The 17,908-nt window shown below is 38.1% G+C and overlaps 1 protein-coding gene across 2 annotated transcripts in view; it reads left to right on the top strand.

Annotated features, from left to right (window-relative positions):
- tbck (TBC1 domain containing kinase) overlaps window positions 1–17,908 on the top strand; it is a 61,226-nt gene that overhangs the window by 30,847 nt on the left and 12,471 nt on the right. For both annotated transcript variants that reach the window (XM_042485272.2, XM_088075964.1), the window contains exons 23-24: window positions 3,944–4,116; window positions 16,541–16,704. In XM_042485272.2, the coding sequence (XP_042341206.1) occupies window positions 3,944–4,116; window positions 16,541–16,704 (337 nt within the window). The remainder of the gene's footprint in view (window positions 1–3,943; window positions 4,117–16,540; window positions 16,705–17,908) is intronic.

The following is a 17,908-nucleotide window of genomic DNA, read 5'->3' as shown; positions in this document are numbered from 1 at the left end:
AAAAAGGATGAAAATGACACATTTGTTTTGAAAAGGTGAAACAAGTTGATTTAAATCAGAAGCTGCATCTTACATTTTATCCAGTGAGTCTGTTCTTTTTTAATTTACTGTACAAATTTAGTCTTCAAAATCCTTTGATATGTGAACATGCCTTGGAGACAATAATAATTTAGACAATGCTTTGGCACAGCCGCTGGTCCCCTCTCTTGTTTCTGGTGCATCTGTGCGTCATGTGTGTGTGGCTAGATCATTTGGCCACAGCATCAAGGATCAGGATATGCCTAACCAAAAAGTTAAAAAAAGCAACCAAAGCTGTGGCTTCCCAAAGCATTTTCTTAATTTTCACTTGTCTGTTACATGTTAAAATACTTCACCCACAACATAATAATTTGTATACTATTTCTGCACCACGTGGTAGTGTAAATCTGTGAATAGGTGTGAAACAGTGACAAAGAATCCAAAAAAGGTGACCCTTCCCTAGTTTTAAACTCTTGCCGAATTCCTGCAGTGTAATTCAAGTCCCATTTATCCAGTCATATGCTTTGTACTTCCCAAACAAATTGCCAAAACATAAGATTTGAAACATGTCAATACAAACAGTCACAGCTACATTATTTAACTGTCTTACCGGGCAAAGGCCCCAAGATCTAAGTGCCAAGGGGCCCCCTGGCCTCCACTTGTAAAATGTCAAATGTCAAAATAACACATAAAGACTGGAATGAGACGCAAAGAGACACAACTCCCACAAAAAGATGCATAACGACAACTAAGATTTGCAAAACCACCACAAAGTCTGTGTGTCGCTCCTGCGTAGAAGAAGTGGTAGACCCCTTTGCATATATCTGCCCAGGGGGCCATTGTCTCTTAACTATGCCATGCAAACAGTCTCATGCTTTGCCAGTACCATGCACAAGATGATGTGCGTTTGAACTCAACTAATAGTCATACGAAATAATTGCTGAACCAGGCTCATGGCCCACTACACATCAGAGGAAGTTTTGTGTTTGGGAAGTACTGAGCATATGACTGGATAAATAATACTTGGATTATACTGCAAGAGTGGTGTGAGAGTTTCTGCACTGATGTTTTGATATAACTTTGCTGAAGTTAAATCTGGTCCCTGTTAACGTCAATTCATCAAGAATGTTTGGCTTTTTAGGATTCCACTTTTACCATGGAGGCATGTGAGAAAAAATACGTTTTCTTTACTATTTCAGCATAATACACAGTATGTAATTGGTATTTGAATGGTCATTTCACTCAAGTGTTCTTTTAGTGCAATTTTGAAATGAAATAGCACACTAGCATGTATCATTCCATCGTGTGTTGTCCAAATGTAATTAATGGCAATACCGTATAACTAAATGAAAAGATGTACCCATGGAGCACCTGTGGTTGGCTTTATAGTCTGCGGGTTGATAATTAGGGGTAATTCTAATGTTTTGTCTGTTATTTTATCAGTGGTTCAAACATTATTATGCAGTAGATTTTTATTTATGTATTTTAATTTACTAAATTCTCTCATCTCCACTATTGTGAGGTCTATCTTCCTTTGCACCACAATCCAATTTCACAAAGCCCACGAGTTGCTCTTAACTAATCATACTATTCTACTGTTGTGGCAACAACCCACAGCCCACAATCAACGCCTCTACATAATTACTAAAATGTAATTTTGACCGACAAAAAAAGGAAAAAAAAATGCTCTTTAACAAAATTGGCTGCCTTGGAATGCCCAGCTGAGACCAGGGCTTGTTAAAACTGCTATCAATCTCCTCTTCCTCATTCCTGCCTCTTTTAGCTGGAGGAGTGATTGCATGCAGCATTCGTCGCCCCAGGGAGGGAAAATGTGTTTCCCTGAAGTGCCTGTGAGGCTGTCGGTGAGGAATCTCAGACCACCAGTGTGTTTTTCACTGGAATGAACCTTGTAACTGAGTATGTGAGGTCCAAGCCCAAGAGAGCTGACAGCCCCCTAACCTTGATGCTGCTGTGGGACCTTGAGCAGGGGAAAGATACATCTTTCATATAATTTCACTTGAGCCTGTGCCAGGTGCAGGTCATACCAAGGAGCAGTCATTAGACAGACTTACAAATTATCCTAAGAAAAAAAAAGGGGGGAGTGAAAAAGAGAGAGGCTGTCAGTGTGAAAGAGTGTGAAGGAAAGAATTCCTAATTTACCCAAATCCTCGACTAATCCAGTGAGTCCCTGTTCCCTAATCCTCTCTATTCTCAACACGAGAACCAGAGGAAGGATGGATGCTGCTGGAGAGGCATTAGAGGGGAAGAGAGGAACATTTTGCTTTGCACTAAAAACTTATTTCAGGACAAGAGCTCAGATGAGGGACATCAGTTAGACGATGTCCAGTTATTATCTTAAAGAGCCACTAGCTCTGCTCGATGACTACTTAAAATTATTAATGGCAGCAAAATGCCAAGGTCAAGCTGCTCACTTCTGCTACTAAACCTCCCACACTCCATTTACATAATCTTTAATGCTTATGTCTGATTCCAGGGAGGGAATTACATTTGTATTCATTCACTTTGGATTCTCTCACCGCAGTTAAATAATTTGTAAAAGTAAAATGATGTCAGGAGTAATTGATAACTCAGAGATTAGGCGAATACCCTCTGTTCTGAGTTGATTCAGTTTTTAAGTGAAATGTCTTGACAGCTATTCTGTAGTCATTTGTGTTGTACAGAGTTAAGTTCCCCTCAGGATGAATTGTAATTACTTTGGTGATCCTGAGTTTTAATCTAGTCTCACCATCTGGTCAAAATGTTAACTTTGATTATTTGTTTGTCTGTTGTTCTGCAGATATTTGCTAATAAATCAAACAGCATACCTGGCAAACATCAGAACATTAGTATTGTCATTGTGAAGCGTGTCAACAAACTAATGTGAGTATTTATTTCAAAGCAGCACTGTGTCTAAGGCCGCATTTATGCCTCATGTTAGATATGTATACGGACACAGATGGGACCTTCTGTGCCTACTTTGCATTTATTTTGACTCTATTTGTGCACATTTCCTGAAAGCCTACGGATACTGACAAGAGGGAGCGGTACCAAAGGAGATTGCAGGGGCATTGTAACGCAGTAGGAGATGAAGATTTTTTAAAAATGTTTGAATGGAACAAACTACGTAATGAAGTTAAAAGAATTCTCCGTCCACATATTGTGATGTATTTAATGGCCTCACAGACCAGTGTTGTCTACAACGCTGCCTCCATGTATAGCTAAATTATTATCACCTTTCCCACAATTTCCTTTGTTTGTTTGTTTATTTATGCTGTCATAAAGGATGTATATAATATGAGGGCAGTGACATTTACAATGTTTGAAACTGGCGTGTCTTTTTGTATATTAATGAAGTATAAATGGGCCTTAAGTAGGAAAAGCTGCTGTCTTCAGAAGCTGCTTCAGATGCAAATTTCTGTTACTTTGACAATTAATAGACATAAAGTCTGTGTGATGACGTTCTGTAATATCATTTAGCCACTTGTTAACAACTGCCTTTTTTAAGACACTCCAAAGCTTCAGAATTCGCGATGCGATTTTTACTCATGTATTTTATGCTTCTGAACAAAACATGAAAATATTTAAAACTGGTGTTAACTGCAGACCGTACTTCAGGCATCCAACAAAAAAACATTTAAAAAAAACGACTGACTTTTAGAAGTCAGAGAGTGCTAAAATGCTAAATTATTTCCACATTTTATTTGTCATTCCTGCAGCCCTCGAAAAGATTGTGTTTGCTTGTACAGTTAGGCAAACATAAAACTGATGACTGAGGGTGTAGGTTAATGTTTGCAAGCTTATTATAATATATATTATTAGGGTTGCTCTATTCACAACTTTCCTAACAGGCTCTCAAACACCAAAGTTGTTAAGTTACATTTTCAAATTCTTTCTTCTTTCTGCCCATTTTTTTTTTTTTGCACAGAAATTGATATTGAGCGCTGTGTTCGTGAATCCATTAACCTCTTCTGCTGGACTCCAAAGAGCGCTACATACCGACAACATGCTCAGCCACCAAAGGCAGCTAGTGACAATGGCTTTGGGAAAACAGCAACATACTACTCGTCAGACTACCAGGACATGCCCAAGACAGACCTGGTGAGTTTCACTCATAACACACACACACATGCAATCCTACACATAAACTGAAGTGAACTGTGAACTGATTTTCTTACTTCAACTGAGTCACTGAATGTGGAGGTTAAGCTACAGTGACCGAGGAGGAAGTCTTCTGTTAGTATTTCTTTGCCAGTACTGTTTTTGTCTGTGATGTGTTTCTATGCTGCATCCTTTTAGGCTTTGTTCTTTGTTTTTGGTGTCTGAGGTAATGGGCTGCCTCTTTCAACACACACTGATCAAGGCCTTGACATAACACCATACAGTTTTCAATGAAAAGATTCTGTACAGACACAGAGTGAGACAAGACTTTTTGAAGCAATTTAATTCTCCATACCATACATGCAGGAATATCTGTATCTTATCTAACAATAACATACTACTGCTTTTCTGTAAATTCAGATATACTATCACAGTTAAAACAATGAAAATATCTTGGTAATACTATGGTTTAATTTCTGTAATAAAATACTTTTAATTTAAGGGGAAACATGTCTAGGTAATAATGGGGCAGAAAATAGACAGTCCGCTCACAATATTATCTCACTCAACAGTTGGGCAAAATCAGTGTAACATCCTATTGTCTCAACTTTGAGCTGATGCAATTACAGAGTCACTATATGTAATAATAAGGTGAGGTTCTAGTTTGATGAAAAATAAGATGGGTAAGTGGGGTATTACCACAAAATACTGCTGAAATCTTATTCTAGTTCTGTTGTAAAGTAATGCTGCCAAAATTCTATTTCAGATGCAGTGATCACTGCATATGGAGATAAATCTGTAACTAATTGGCCTAATATGGATTTCTCAATTTTTATCCAATAATTAAGCTGTAGCATGTAGAGTGTGTGTACATAGACAGTATGAGAAGAAACAAGGCTGCAGGATCTTTTACTTATTCAGTGCCATCCATACACCCATGGGTGATTTTGCCTGCTGCTGTTTGTAAAGGTTTACTAAATGTGTATGGTCTGCAGCTGATTGTGAGTTGTGACGTATTTTACTTGTGAGATTTGTGTCAGCAGTCACACTTTTCTTTGTGAAATAGTTCCCAAGCTGGATAGCTTCAGACTGTTCCATCTATTTCTTTTCTTCTCTGACATTATAAATTCTTGCTACTTGCACCCTCTTTATGATTTGCACAAAGAATTACTCACTGCACATTAGCCAGCACCTGTTCTTTTCATTAATCAACACCTGATTGCAGAGCAGTGCAGTTATTCCTGTAGGCCTGCTGGCTGTATTGATTTTTCGTGTTAAAATGAGTTCCTCAGGAATTAAAAGTCACAGTTTAATCCTCGATACTGGTACATGGCAACTTCTGCCTTTGATTCCCAAAGTGGCCAAATATTGATTTGTTTTAAAATGCATCCTCTTAAAAAATACAAACACTAAACAAAACTCAAAATGTCTCAGCACAAATAAAGTATAACTTTATTTATATGGCACCTTTTAAAATTGTATTACAAATTGGTTAGCAGTAAACAAAAATGCATTACAATAAATTAAATTAGTTTGGCAAATGCTTACCTCCAAGGCATTAGACTTCAGTATTAGCAAGCGTGAAACACTGCCAGAATTTTAAAGGAATACTTCACCAACAAAGTAACTAATTGTATAACAATTAGTTATGTCCTATTACCTTGATTCATGAAGAAACAGTTTTTCTTGCATGCCTCCATTAAAAATGGTAAAGGTTTTGATTCATTGATTGATTGGGGACCATACAACAGCAAAACTATATATCAAAACATTTGCGCACAAACTCTCACACAAGTTTTGCAGTATAATTCAAGTTTCATTTATTAAGTTGTATGCTCAGTACTTCCTCAACACAAGCTTTTTTTTAAAAAAAACCCCAAAAAAACAAAAAACAATAGTATTGGAGTATGGTTTGAAGAGAACATGGATAAGTTTCTATTTCAGTTTTCATAGTTTCATAGTTTTGCTGTTGTGGTCCCCAGTCTATCAATATGTTTGCAATTTCTGGGGAGGCATGAAAGAACAACAAAGTTGTCCTTACAAATTCAAGGTGAAACAACATGACTAACTGATTTACAAATGGTCATTTTGTGGGTGAAGTATCTGTTTAACAACCTTCCTTCATAATTACTGATATATGTGCAATTAAAAATAAACAAACCAAAAATTGTTGATACTTAATTTTAAGAGTTTGTTGATGTGATGCTGTCTTTCACACAGGCTTTTTGTCTTTGTTTAGTTTTCGTGGTGCAGCCCTGTTTGCCTTTCACACCTGAATGCATCGTGTCCAGAAAGCTCACAAACACTCTTGTCAGTCCCTATCTGCTGTGTGCCCAAGTGATTGCTGTAATCTTTCTCATTCAGCCGAGGCTGAATGAGAAATGGTTGGGTGGTGGCATTGATCCATGGCTGCATCTATCTGCACCCCACCTCTTCCTCAGAAAACATTCAGGCAGAAGTGCACTTTTTTGAAATGTCACTCTCATCATTGGACTGATAGCAGACACACACATACAGTGCACACAACACTACAGTCTTACTTCAGGCAAGGAATCCAGGATTAAAAAATCTGAATGTTGATCTGGAATGTTCTGCTCATTTGTCATTATTAAACGTCAGCACAGATTAAATTGAAGATTTGAAGACTGCTGACTCTATGAAATTCTTTTCAGGCATTTGATTCTGTCACATCAAGCCTGATAATGTTTGTGTAGCATGTTAAGTGCTGCAAGAGTAACAGTGAAGATGGTGGCAGCAGCAAATAAAGGTTTATGGGAAGTCACATCAGCATTCAGTCTCTTGCCCCTTTAAGGTCAATCAGAAAATAGTGGCCCATATAAACGCCTCAATTAGGATAAACTGTTTTTTTCTGTTATTATATATATATAAATATATATATATACTTATTTATTACCATAGCATTCACGTTGACACTCTACCGTCTCTCTCAGGACAGCAGTCTTTGAACAAGTGATGTTATTAGTTTCATTGCCATACAGTTCAGTAACTCCAGTAATGGTATCTTCTGATAAAACTTTTGCTTCAGTACAAAACTACAGTGAACCAATTACTGTATGTTGCCATGTGTTCAATGTCGGCCCATCTTCAAAAGCTTGCTCGTGGGAGTGCATGTCAACAGGACATAACGTTAACATTTAAGAATCCACTTAAGACAGTGTTTCTGTGCTTAGATGTGCTGAACCAACAGTAGCACACTGAGAGAATTTATTCTTAAAAGGCTGTGACTTTGGAGGATATTCACTTGATTTAAATAACACAGTAGTCTGAAGTCTTAAATTGGCTTCAACTAAAATTTGTATTGTGCTTTTTCACAGAGCAAGGACTGTCAATTATGCCCCTCATCATTACTTACATTAAGTTGCTATAGGAGGGAATCTCCTTGGGGCCAGTATGGACAAGAGGAAAGGTTACAGCAAGCAAATCCTGTTTATCTTACACATATGGGCACCTCACTAAAGTTTCAGGCCCAAGCAGCAGCCTTTGGGGCTGAAAAATGAAGCCAAAAACTACAGTTCCTCAAATGGCCACTTGAAGCTGGCACCAAAAGCGAGTCAATCCTCCGAACCACTCATGTTGAAATGCCCAAACTTAACAGTAGAAATATAATGTCTGCAGCATGGTACAAAATATGTTTTTGTCTTTGTAGCTATAGTTTCAACATGACAAGTATAAAGGGGTGAATTCTTTTTAATGAATTTATTTTTTTTTTAGTATGGCTTAAAGTTATGCATATTAAGGGCAGATCAGATCTCCCCACTCACTCCTCCACAGCTCCAGCCACTTGCCCAAATACAGTCACCTCTAGCTCCAAAAAACAAATGCTGAATTTTGAAACAGTAATCCACAAACCAATGGGTAATGTCACAGTGTTTGCGACCATTGTTTTATACAGTCTATGTTTAAGAATACTTGCAAAACAGTAAAGCTGTCATTTAGGGTACATTTTTTATAGAAAACAAAACATAGTATAAAACAACAAGCAGTGCTCATCGTTAATTGTAGACATGTAGAACTACAGTCACAATTAATCTGTGATGGATTCCAAAAAATATTTTAAAAAAGTGTTTGGGCTTGTACTGTACTGATTGGTAAACTATATGCTTGTGTAACATGTTTGTCTGTTGCCCCTCTCTCTTGTAAGCAAACAGGAGGCTATGTCAGCAGATTCTCCCCCTCGTAGTGAACAGACATCCATCTCACTGGACAGCTGCTGTCCACTCAGCTTGGTCTGAGTGAGTGAATTGGAGAAAACAGGCTTTCCTTCGCTTTTCTCTCAGCCACTAATAAGACAATCTAGACATAGAAAAACAAACACAAAATGCTCTGCACTTCTACCATAATTAAATTGACTCTGTTTTATCAATCTTTTACATTAATTGAGTTTGTCTCCAGTTAGTTGATCAAGAAAGGTGGTCTTCCTCTTTTTCATATTGCTTATTGATAATAACATTCGCAAATCAGTTTGCAGATTTGTGCTATCATGACGCACAAGATGGTTTGTTACACAGAACCATGTAAGAAGCCATCACTGGAGCTACGGGCTGTCCCAAATATATTCTGCACTTTGACTCAAAGGAGGGGGGGGGGTAACAGACACCTTGCGTGACACTTTATAGTTTGTAAAGTTAAAAAAACTCCAATTGTAAGTGCCCTCATTTTTGGTGAGATATTAAAATTCACCTTCTTTGTGCTGCAGGAAAGAGCTCCACTTGGGGTGAGCTGCGGGAGGGCTCACGTGTTTGCTGTCTGGTGCTGCTCAAACCAATACAGAAATGGCTCAACTCAGTCAATAAACCCGTTAATAACCATTGGGTAAAATTATCATTCCTGTCACTGTGCATGTGGCAGACGCAGCAGCAGGATCACAAACACTGGAATGGCACTGGAAAATCTGAATGTCTAAATTGAAAACAGAATATCTACCCAATTAATGAATACTCAAACGCCTTAATATCAGGGTCCAGCCCTTCGGGAATCTGTTTGCAATAGGGAAGGCACTTTAAAAAATACTCCTCAGATGACTGGATGAACCATCTGTCTATCATGAAAATTGAACCTGAAAACAGGGCCAGTTGGTAAATCAAATTTTTGCCAGTCAGGAAAAAAAGCAAAACTATCTCCTCCATCAAGAAATGCCTTCATTGCCACTGTTTGCTCTTCTTTCAGTAAAGAAATACACTCCCTTTCTTTTGAAGCCAATACTACTGCAGCATCTACACTAACCTCTTTAGGAGTAACCATTCTTGTTTTAAAGGAACATTCGCCTTCTTGTGTTATCACGCACCTCAACCATGCCCATAGCTGCCAGTAGCTCCTCGCAGGAGCAAACATTTTACTTGAAGACTGACAAAATAGATTTTCATGTAAGCTTGTGATTCTTGTGTGATCTAAAGAAACTGCAAGAATACAGCTGCCTTTTGAGGTAATATTTATGCATGCCTGCTAGCAAGTCAGTGACATTTTTCTGTGGCGGCCAACATAACTGAACACACATAACAAATGTGTGTATTTGCCAGCCACTATATGTTTCATTAAGACAGTGGCTCTCAAACTTTTGGTAGCTTTGAGAAAAATGAAAGCAAACCAAATGTGGTAAAGTGCATGAGAGACTATAGTGCCATTCCCTATGGATTAGCAGATGTTTCACTCACTGTCATCTAACAGCTGGCTGAGCTTGTGTTTCAATGATTGAGCGCATGGATGTCCGTGATTAAACAGGAATGCTTCCTGGTTCCAATTTTTGAGTACTTGTGTGCCACATGCACCCATGAACATGTAAAATTATGAGTGAATGGAGTATTCTCAATTATGTACGGTAATGTATACAAGAATTGTTGTGAATGGGTAAAACCAACTTATTAAGTCCTCACTTTCTGAGATACAATCGCATGAGCACTGCTACAATACTGTATATGATGCAATCCAGTACAAAATCTTTGCAATAAATTGTAGTATTTTGAAGCTCGTTATACACAGTTTTGACATGTTGTTCCAGCTATTAAAATCATTTCACAACATTATACACATTATACAAATGACTCTCCAAAGTGATAGGTGAAGTGATTATGTATTTCAGCTGTAGTACATACATATTGTACAATTTTATCAGTTAGTGACCCTACATACATACATACGTCATTAGGGTTTTATAAGATTATGAAACAAATTTGCTGTTATGATTTTGCATCCAAGTGTTTTAGTCATCATTTGGAAGTACAGTGGAAGTTCCTTATGCAACACCAGAGCAGCATTATTTTTCAGCCGCTGTACCTCAGTTCTCACATCTGGACTCAAATTCTGCTTTTTGTCAGCAAAAATAGGGATGCGTTTTATTAGCGGAGGCTGCTTTTTGTCATCATCATTCATGTTAGAGCAATATTGGTAACTGCTGTGTAGTCAGAATTAAAACAGGAAGTTTATGAAAAGCTGGAAAGATTCTTTGCTATCAAATCCTCCTCTATGTGGAAGCCGCTGTGAGGGGTATTTGTTGTCAGCATTTTTTCACAGATCATGGCCTCAATTATGCTCCTCTTCTCTTTGTCTGACTGCAGACTTGGCAGATAAAATGTGTTTTTGCTTTAGAACTGATGCAAAAAACACCACAGACAGTGTTGTTTGATATTAAAAAAAATCTCAGCACAGTGAGGAGCTCACAATGTGAAGGCTCTTTAAATGAGTCATTGACCTCGTCATCAAGCTTTATCCGAGCTCTACGACAACGTTGTTCCCAGTTCAATGTGTTAAGTGACTGGGTTTCTTTTGGCAACTGTGGACCATGAGCATTTGTGCGTAGACGCAAACACAAACACAAAACCACTGCAGAGGATTTGTGTCTGCTTATCAGTGGCTCCAGTTTAGCCTCATCACTGTCAGGCCAGTGAAATGCGAAAGTGTCATTAAGCCATTTTCAGCTGGCACACACTGCTTGTCATGACATTTTAAGTCACCACACAGTGCTCCGTCAGCCCCAGGCAATGACAGGCTGCATATTTTGCCTATTTTAGTCTGCATATTGTTTATGTATGGATACATTGATTTGCATGTGTAGAAATAAACATTATTTGGTGTTACTGAAGTAGATCTATAGGTGTTGCCAATCATCCTTGCGGATCAGAGCACTGAAAATGTGCTTATATATGAGCTTAGCCAAGTAGCTGAGAGGTTAAACTCTGTAGATTTCCAAAGTCTTATTCACTTTCAAAAATGGTCAAAAACAGTACAACCCAGTGGGGTGCAGCCATTTACAGCTTAGCACCATTAATTGTTTCAAACCCAAAGCAGGCCTTCAGCATCTTGGAACCCATTGGCTATTGTCTGACAACAATAAAGCCTCTGGGAGGAAGGGCAAATATTTCAGACTGATCCAGTGTAGCCATAAGATATGCAAGTCAAGACTCCCCCCTCCATGCACCAGTCATTTTGGCTACTTTATAAATTGATATCTGCATTTGAATGCAGATATATCAAAAGAGGCAATAACCGATGGGTTCCAAAATTGCATTTTTGCCAATGCGTTCTGCCTCTTTTGCTCTCCAGGTGGACTGTTTCCAAATGTGATTGGTCAACACAACTGGGACTACATACAGACTACAAACAGAAACCAGAACTCTATACTCTACCAAAATCTGGTCCCAACACATCAGATTTGGCATACAAAAGATGTTCATTTGTAGAGAGATTAGCTTCTTTGAAACCTTTATACACCAGAGGCATGATGAATAAGCCTGTGAATATTTTGCATCAAAACTATTCATACCTGCAGCCATATGAACTGCAACAGTTGCAATAGGGCAAGAAAATATAAAAATATAAAAGAAGGAAAAGTAATTACTCAATAACAGCATTCCAGGAGTGAGACTTTGGTGGCAGGTCTATTGTTAAATAGGGAGAGCACAGCAACTCACACTTTAACCCAAACAGGGGCTTCAGACGTAGCTATTGGACAGTGTCATGATCTGTTTGGTGACCAATAACAAGAAAAATGACACCTTTAGATTAAAAAAAACATAAGTAAGAATCACATTATGTGTGTTTTGTAATCTAGTTTAAGTATTTTTTTAGTCAGCGTTGAAACAAAAAAGATATGATGGCTTATATTGTGATTTGCTTTGTGAGCCCCATTGACTCCAGTAGGACACCAAAGTCTGGCTCCTGGAACGCTGCTACTGACTCATGACCTTTCCTTTTTTTGTTTCCTTGCAATAGGGTCACCATTGTTATAATGTAATGACGAAAGTGCGCATAACAAATGTCCAATCGAAAAATATATTGATGTACGCATTCAACTGCGCAAACAAACCTCCCAACCCCAGTGTGTTAAGGCCTTAATAATGATTAGTCGGGATCAGTGACATTTTGTGATGAAGGATTGCTGATGACCTTCCACAGAAATGTTCAAAATATTGGCTTAGCACCCTTTTATTGGTTGTTTTTCATGGATTTAACAGAAAAGATAAACATCGGTGGGTTGGCATACCAACTGCTTCTCTGTGGTCTTCTGCTAAATGCATACTCATGCTAGAAAACTAGTAAACTTTTAAAAGCATTCCTTAAAGGCAGACTGATTGACCCACTTTGCCTTTGTCAACACTTAATGTATTTTTGGTGTTTTATCTAAAAAGAAAAGGGAAAAAGTACACATATCCCAAGGGCCATTGAACAGTGGAATGGAGTAAGCATTTATTTATAATTTATAAATACCTGTTCTTCTTATGTCCTTTTTTTCCCCTCTGTTTATTCAGTGACTTTAGTATCTTCGTGCATAAGACAAAGACTTTTTTATTGACCAGCATCTACTTTTAGCACACTGCTGTTTATGTAAGTGCACATGACAACAGCAACATGCGCTAATGTTTTAGTGATAACATGGTATGTGATAGTCAAGTCAGGACTGCCTCTAATCGTTGCTCATCTTAGCAACAAGCTCTGCTGGCTCAGGAGGTTAAGACACAGCTGAACAAACACATGCTGTATCTGATCTAAAGCAAAAACATCATTTCACATTTGATAAAGAGATTGGTGCATCTGTGTTCCCTTTGGATTTTTATTTTTTTCTCATCTTGTTGAACTGTTAATGACTAGTCTAAGTTTCATTGAAAAGCAGTAAGCTACAGCTTATATCTCTAATGTTTTAGTAGATACCATTTCTGTAACACATTTGTCTGGATGGGAGATTTTTACAAAACCCTGAAACAGACCTATATACTCTGAGTGAAGATACTGTGTCAGAGTTTTTATGTACCAGGTTATTTGATCTGTTACTCAAGCTGTTAATTGATTTCTCTGGTTTCTCTGAGATTATTAACCTAGAATTACATCAAAACTTAGACGTACATTTTTTTTGTAACGGCCCTCTTTGCAAATAGAGCTTTCTCTACAATACAGAGTAGTTTTTTTCAAAAAATGTCTTCTCACATTTTCCTGAATTTCATTTTTTTTAATACTAGGGGCAACTGGCCTCTCAAATTGTTTATTTAGATCTATGATGGAACAAAAAATATGAACCATATCTTTGACTTAATTTGAAATGTTTATGCTGTATAGAGCAGTGAATTTTAAAAAAGACGCAAAGAGACACTAACAGGGAACACGCGTCTCCTCTTAATCTCTTGTATTGACATGAAAGTTGCATAATATTTCAAGACTGATTATGCTGTGTAAATGACAGCAATTGATTACTTTACATGTGGTTTACCCTCAAGCTTGTCTACACAGGCAGGTTTTACTGAGCAGGTGTGTTCAGTCACACCCTCTTGAACTTGTACTTCTTTTATTTTTGTCTTGAACATTAGAACTGCTGGCCTTGGATAGGCTCCCTGATTTTAACACGAGCACCATGTCTTATTAAGATTCCAGTTTTTTATTTAAAGGGTAGCTCCATAACTTCTGTTGCTATTTTTGGGCATACACCTTATTAGGTGAGCACGAAGCCACCCCAAAATTAATACATTTTATCAAAATAACCGCATTACTGAGAGACAAATTGTACTATTTCTAAATGCAAATGCCATTTACCATATTTAACTTGTGTGGCTATTGTTTTGGCCCTTTTCTATGAACTAAATTGGTCATGATGAGGCAAAATGGATTAGGCTCTGGGCAGCTTTTTATTTTTGCCAAACAATTTTCAGGTGGAAACATTGACATAATAATGTGTTAGAAATAGAAACACCTTTCAAATAAAATGCTGTTCAATATTTAATATAACAGAGCAAAGTATCAAAACATACCACAGTACAGATTTAAAACACAAACGGCATAAGTGATGCTCAACAAACAATGAACATTATGTACATGGTAGTATTTATTGCAGGGGTGGTATTGTATCAGATAGGTACAGATATTTCTACTTTTCTTTTCACTCAGTTTACATTTACTTTTACTTGTCAGTGGTTGTTACAAATCAGATAGAAAGTTGAAAGAGGTGAGTGTCTTGCAACAAACCAAGGTGTTGAATATGGCAGTAAGACATCATGAATATGGAGATCCCAGCTCTGCCTCTGCTCTCTAGTGTTGCCTAAAATAGCTACTGTCAAGCTTTCTGTTGAAAATTCAAGAGGGCAGAGTAAATTAATTTAATGTAAACAATGCACCACTCCTCAAATCTCCCCCCTTTCTTACTCTGACTCTGTGTAGATTCAGCAGAGTGAAGCTGTACCCTTTACATATATCCAGACAAATTATCTCTATATAGAGAGACTGAAATTTAGCTACACTCAAAGTTGAAATCAGATACCTATTGAAATATTTTAAAACTATGAATGTGTATTCAAAGAAGAAAGAAAAACTCAATTGTTTGGGAAAATATGAAAGAAATGTAAAATCTTTGTAGGACTAGATATCGACCGAAATAACCCAGTGTGACGCATTATTAAAACGTCTCCCAATTCTTTCATTTGATCCTTTTTGTGTGATGGGTCTGATCCTGTACTGTCCTGACTCCCCATCAGATCAGCATCTTTCTAACATCTAACTCTGAGGCATTAGTCGGTCAAACTGTATATGCATTTACTTCTTTTTGTACCCAGCTCTAGAAAAAAATGACTGGTTTTTCTAGCAGCCAATCACTACAATATAATGCTTCAATATAATGCGATGTGTGATTGGCCCACTGCCGCAGCAGCTACAAATCTGTGGTCTGATGGAGTCCAGCACTGTGTATTTAATAGAGCTGACCATTCAGTCTGCTACGATGCAGCCAAAGTTTAGAAAGTATGGCTAAACTACACACATCTGTGGCATCTGGAGGCATTTTACACAACTGAGTGCTTCCATTTGCACAATGGGTATCAGGTGAGGTAGAATAAAAAGTATCTAATAAAGTACTCTATTGGGATCTGTATCACTTTAAGAGTACTGGTCGTATCCATACTCATATTGTAATTCTTAAAATGATACTCAGCTCAATAGCTTTACATGTTTTTTTGTCAGGCTAATTAAAGAAACACATAACACCTGGATTCAATGGCACTAGCTTAGATGGACAGTGCACTGAATTTTTGTCAAAAAAAAAGAACATAAATCTTCAAAAAATCCCCTCTGGACTCACAGATGTCACTGACTTTTTCACTGTAGGGAGGACGGATTGTTCAGCTAGCCAGTGGCTTTAGCTGCTTTCAGACATTTTTGTTTCATGGATGACAGAGTTTTGGCACTTAACCTACTCAACATGCAGTTGGCCCGTCTCTGTTCTGTAAATGGTTTTCACACCGTGTGCTGAAATTCATAGATAATGCTGTTAGTATTTCTCCCCTATTTGATTTGCATATCAATGGGCAGAAGTACCAGACTGCTTTATGACCACTCATTATCACAATACATTTTTTGTTATTTTTTTTTTTAAGGGACTTTGAAAAAAAAAATCACTGTCAGTATCCTATTTTTTTCTCCACCTCACATGCTTTAAATGATTCTAGGCCATCTGGGGAACATAGAGGTGTTACAGTTGCTTACTGCTGCAGAGAGCAGGGTTTGGTTCCCTGCAGCCGTGCCTCTGGCTCGGTGCTTTAATGAACCCATTTGGCAACCAACATTGAAACTGGCAAAGGGCCATGTTCTGGTCACTGTTGCTGGCCATGTGTGGTGCTCTCTGAGCTGTAGTACTGCTTTTATGGAAATACATCATGTTTTTCTACTCCCAAGTTTGCGGACGAATGGTGACAATGTGAAATATTTCATTGATACAGAGGAGATTTATTTAACATTGAAGGCAGTCTGGCCAAATCAAAGTTGGTGGTTGGTTTTAAAAATAATATCTAACCTGACACTATTCTTTCTGTCTCCCATGCCACAGTTATTACTTATCCAACTTCCATTATTCAAATTATATTCAGAAATTCCCTGAAAGCCCAAAGTACAATTTACTCTCTCTCCCTCTGATCTCCTGTGCCTTCCTTTCTTGTAGTCTCGGGAGCCTCTGGCACTGTGTGACCTGAAAGCAGAAGTTTCCCCGAGGATCTCGGCCGAGGACTTAATTGACCTCTGTGAGCTGTCATTGACCGGGCCCACCAAAAGGACCAAAGCTGGCAAGCCAAAGATTGTTGCCGTCGACATCCGCAGTGTAGAGGAGTATCCTTACCATTTCTTTTTAGCAAATTTACCTGAAAGGACCTCGCCTGTTTAAACAAATGTGCCTATTACTTTGCTTAATATTGTTCAATGTTTACCAGGTGCACACAACCTGGAAACTGTTTGAACAACCTCGGATTGTGTCTATAAAAACACAACAAATGTTCTGCTGACGTTGCGTTTGTATAACTAAATACGCACTATTCCCAGAATCAGATCAGGTTGTTTTGAGTAGAATTTGCTTTGGAAAACCTGCTCCAACTTAAGGCTTAGTATTGCGCTTCATAAATCTCACTCCTTACACCTCAGCGAGATAGTAGGTATCTGTTAACTTCTTTATTCATGTTTCCCATGAAAGGAGTATTAACTTGGACAAAGGCTTATCATTCCTCTCTTACTCAGCTGAGATGTGCTTCAACTGAGTGTGGAGCTGACTTATGTGCTACAGCTTTAAGAGCCACATTATACTACAAAAGATGTGGTTCCCACAACGTGTTGTCTGGCCACATCCAAAATCCAAACTATTTAAAGCTGTTTTCAAACAGCTACACCGGAAGGCTTAGTGGAAAGTTGCCTGTCAGTGGAGTGGGTGATGAGTTAGAGGGAGACACAATAACCTGCCACACTTTCAGTTGATCTCTCCTTGAAGACATTCACAGTTTTGCGCTTGTTTGTACATGTGAAAAGTGACAGAAATAATTGTTTAAGAAATGAAAGAAGAGAGCTGGAGAGAGAGAAGCCCAAACCCAGGCTCCTTTCCCACCCGGTAAAGTGAAGGTGAATGTTTGATTGTTGTTTTTGAAAAGCTGCTGGACATAGTCCCTTCAATTCTAACTGGACAGGTTTAGAAAGAGGGGGTTTCCATAACTATAGACCATCCCGCAAAGGCCTCTGAAGAAGTACTTGCAAAATTTACTTGGAGGCAGGAGAGGAAACAGGAAAGGGTGGTAAATTTAAACTTCAGGAGCTAGTGGAAAATTCTTGGACAGTACATTTACTTGTTCACAAACACTTCTAAAAAGCCTCTTTTGCTAGGAGTGTTCATAGGTCATAAGATAAAACACTAAACACTGAATTTAAACTAGAAGCATTGATGTTATTAAAGAAGTATTTCACTCTTTCATAAAACTAGGCTGTCGCATTAAAAAGAGGCAAATACTTTGTAGCATACTGTAGCATTGCTTTTGCTCAAGAGTTAGAAAAC

This window comes from Plectropomus leopardus, chromosome 3 (genome assembly GCF_026936395.1).
Source record: "Plectropomus leopardus strain MGB_pleo_1.0 chromosome 3, ASM2693639v1, whole genome shotgun sequence".
Taxonomy (NCBI): domain Eukaryota; kingdom Metazoa; phylum Chordata; class Actinopteri; order Perciformes; family Serranidae; genus Plectropomus; species Plectropomus leopardus.
Note: the sequence above shows the minus strand (reverse complement) of the source record. Positions and strands in the feature narration are given on the sequence as shown.